The sequence below is a fragment of the Nelumbo nucifera genome, chromosome 3 (assembly GCF_055504915.1).
Source record: "Nelumbo nucifera cultivar China Antique chromosome 3, China Antique-T2T, whole genome shotgun sequence".
Lineage (NCBI taxonomy): Eukaryota > Viridiplantae > Streptophyta > Magnoliopsida > Proteales > Nelumbonaceae > Nelumbo > Nelumbo nucifera.
This window is the reverse complement of record NC_142651.1, coordinates 59,630,237-59,633,035: the sequence shown is the minus strand read 5'-3', so window position 1 is coordinate 59,633,035 and position 2,799 is coordinate 59,630,237. Positions and strand designations below refer to the sequence as shown.

Genomic DNA, 2,799 nt, shown 5'->3' with positions numbered 1-2,799 from the left:
TTTATTAGGGAAAATCTATGACACCCTGTTATGCACATGAACGTTAAAGACAGTGGACTGTTATTTATTAAGGGAAAATCTATGACACTCTAACGACATGTTACCCGAAAAGCTTTAACCAATCAATTCACCCATAAATTGTCATCAATACCACCCGATTGGTCACTCTTTATTCCTTTAATTAATTAATCATATAATTAATGATCAATTTATTGGATTCAATATTCATTTAATTAAAAAACAAAAATGTAATATGTGATGTTCACACTTGAAAGCGAATTAAGATTTGCTGAATGCTGAACTGTGCAGCGGACTGTGGAAACAACGATATGCCCTATTCTAGGTAAAGAATTTTGATCAATCAAAACCACCTGTAAATCTTGATAAATTCCACTTGATTGGTTAACAAATTTAAAGATACCCGTTAATCCTTTTTTTTTTTTTGTTTCTATAAAGAGCAAAAGTTTTTGCCCGAACCAGAAAAGATGCCACCCGAACCCAGATCGGCCAGAAATGATCACTCCTCTACGTCATCCATTAACTGTAGTCAAAACCTTAACGACGAAGATTTTAAGTTTGAACTATGTGCATCCATAAAACATGAGAGAGAGAAGATGCAGAGGATGGAACAAGGGATGAGTAAGACTGTGGATTTGTCCGCCTTGCCGGAGAGCTGCATCTCCAACATCCTTTCCTTCACATCTCCCAGGGATGCTTGCCGATCGGCGGCGGTCTCGTCGGTCTTCCGATCGGCGGCGGAGTCTAACACCGTGTGGGATAGGTTTCTTCCATCGGATTATCAAGAGATCCTCTCCAGAGCAATCTCTCCTCCGCCTGCGAGTATTTTGTCATCTAAGAAAGCTTTCTACTTCCATCTCTGCGATCATCCCCTTCTCATTGACGACGGAAAGAAGGTCAAAATCATTTTCTTCTCCTTTTCAGTTATGTTGTCGAATTTGGTAAAGAAGAGTAACTTTATCATTTCATTCCCTTCTTCCATGCGGCAATTAACTGATTAAGTTGGATTCTGAATTTGATTGAAGCAGAGCTTTCGACTTGACAGATGCAGTGGGAAGAAATGTTTTATGCTAGGAGCTAGAGAGCTTTCTATTATATGGGGTGATACTCCCGAGTACTGGAGCTGGGATTCCTACCCTGAGTCCAGGTCTCGTCTCTCTCTCTGTCTCTCTCTCTGCAAATTCGGTAAATATTGTGTAATATGAAGTTAAAATGAACAGGTTCCAAGAGGTGGCTGAGCTCTTAAATGTGTGCTGGCTCGAAATCCGTGGCAAGGTGGAGACGAGAGTTCTGTCCCCAAGAACAACTTATGCAGCTTACCTTGTGTTCAAGTTGGCGGAGGAGCGACAAGGGCTTGGCCTTGTTCCGGCGGAGGTGTTCGTGAGCTTTATCGGTGATGGGGTTGGAGAAGTAGAGAACCACAATGTGTATCTGGATGAGTACTGGCCATCGTACGACCCTTGGTACCCCTTTCTGTCACCCACGGTGCTACCACCGCCGGCATCGCTGCGACAGCCAGAAGGCCAGTCCCCGCGAGAGCGAGAAGATGGGTGGATGGAGATAGAGATGGGTGAGTTCTTTAACGATCAGGGAGATGATGGGGAGGTGCAGATGTGTCTCATGGAGGTGAAAGGTGGTCACTGGAAATCTGGGCTCATCGTTGAAGGAATTGAGCTCAGGCCTAAACAGAGTAACTGAGCATAACTTCTTCCTCTCTGCTATTTTCTTCTTAAATGCATGGATCAATATAAACATCTGTACGTAGCTTATTTGTACCGGCTATTCCTTCCTGATACATTTATGTCCTTCGGCTTAGAAGGTTCAGACCTGGAAAATGTAGTTGTTGAGTGATGGAAATGATTTCAATAAGAAAATAAATTACATAAGCAATGTACAATGTCATTTTTCCTATTGTTGTTATCGTTTTCCATTGTTTTATGAATTTGAATTAGCATGTGTAGCAGTATGGGAACCAATGATAACTAGGACTGCGAATAGACTCCAAAAGTCTAATACCTGATTTGACTCCTAATCTTACTATCTCATTTTTGGATCTTAGAACTTGCCTTAATTGTTATATATAGATATCATATATATATTTATTATACATCTATGAGTGAAAAATAATTACTTTTTAATTATTATTTCAAATACAATAAGATGAAGGTGGCATTTGATAGCGCTTAAGCGGTCTGAAATCTGAAAATATTATTTTTCAGACTCCAAAAAGTGTTTGGGTATGAGTTTGAATGTTGATCTAAAATGTAATTTCAGATTGGTCATCACTGAATGTGTTTAAACGCATTTCAGATGTGTTTAGAAGTCTAAAATGCCTCTTCCAATAGACAATGTATGTCCTTTTTTAAACCCAAATTTCTTCTCATTCAAGATCTCAAAGGGAGACAGCGATGGAGAATTCGAAGAAATCCTATAGTCGTCAGCGATGGAGAACTTATTTCCGTTCTTAGTTGTTTGATCTCTCTCTCTCTCTCCCTTGTCTTCCTACCTGTACCACCATCGTTGCAACTCTCAGCAGCGGCGGTGCAACAGCCCTATCTCAGTAGTGACGTTTGATTTCCCTAAGGAGTAAAGATTAAATGGAAAAAAATTAAAGAGTGGAAACTTCTAACAATACATAAATTGTTAAATGTTCAACTTTTTTATTTTATATTTTACAGAAGAGGAAATTAAGGGTGCAGTAAAGAAGCTGGAAAGTGATAAGTCACCGGGTCCAGATGGGTTTTCTAATCTATTTTATTTAAAATGTTGGGATATTGTGAA

General features: G+C 39.6%; 1 protein-coding gene across 1 annotated transcript; it reads left to right on the top strand.

Moving 5' to 3' along the window:
- Nucleotides 1-508: 508 nt before the first annotated feature.
- LOC104602175 (putative F-box protein PP2-B12) lies at nucleotides 509-1,917 on the top strand. The gene is made up of 3 exons (XM_010265772.3): nucleotides 509-914; nucleotides 1,047-1,165; nucleotides 1,239-1,917. Exons 1-3 carry the CDS (start codon nucleotides 615-617, stop codon nucleotides 1,714-1,716), a joined length of 897 nt encoding a protein of 298 aa, XP_010264074.1. The 5' UTR covers nucleotides 509-614; the 3' UTR covers nucleotides 1,717-1,917.
- The last annotated feature ends 882 nt before the right edge of the window (nucleotides 1,918-2,799 follow it).

Coding starts and splice junctions, on each gene's coding strand:
- LOC104602175 (XM_010265772.3), top strand. CDS start 615: ATGCAGAGGATGGAACAAGGGATGAGTAAGACTGTGGATTTGTCCGCC. Junction 915..1,046: donor TCATTGACGACGGAAAGAAG/GTCAAAATCATT, acceptor TGATTGAAGCAG/AGCTTTCGACTTGACAGATG. Junction 1,166..1,238: donor GATTCCTACCCTGAGTCCAG/GTCTCGTCTCTC, acceptor TAAAATGAACAG/GTTCCAAGAGGTGGCTGAGC.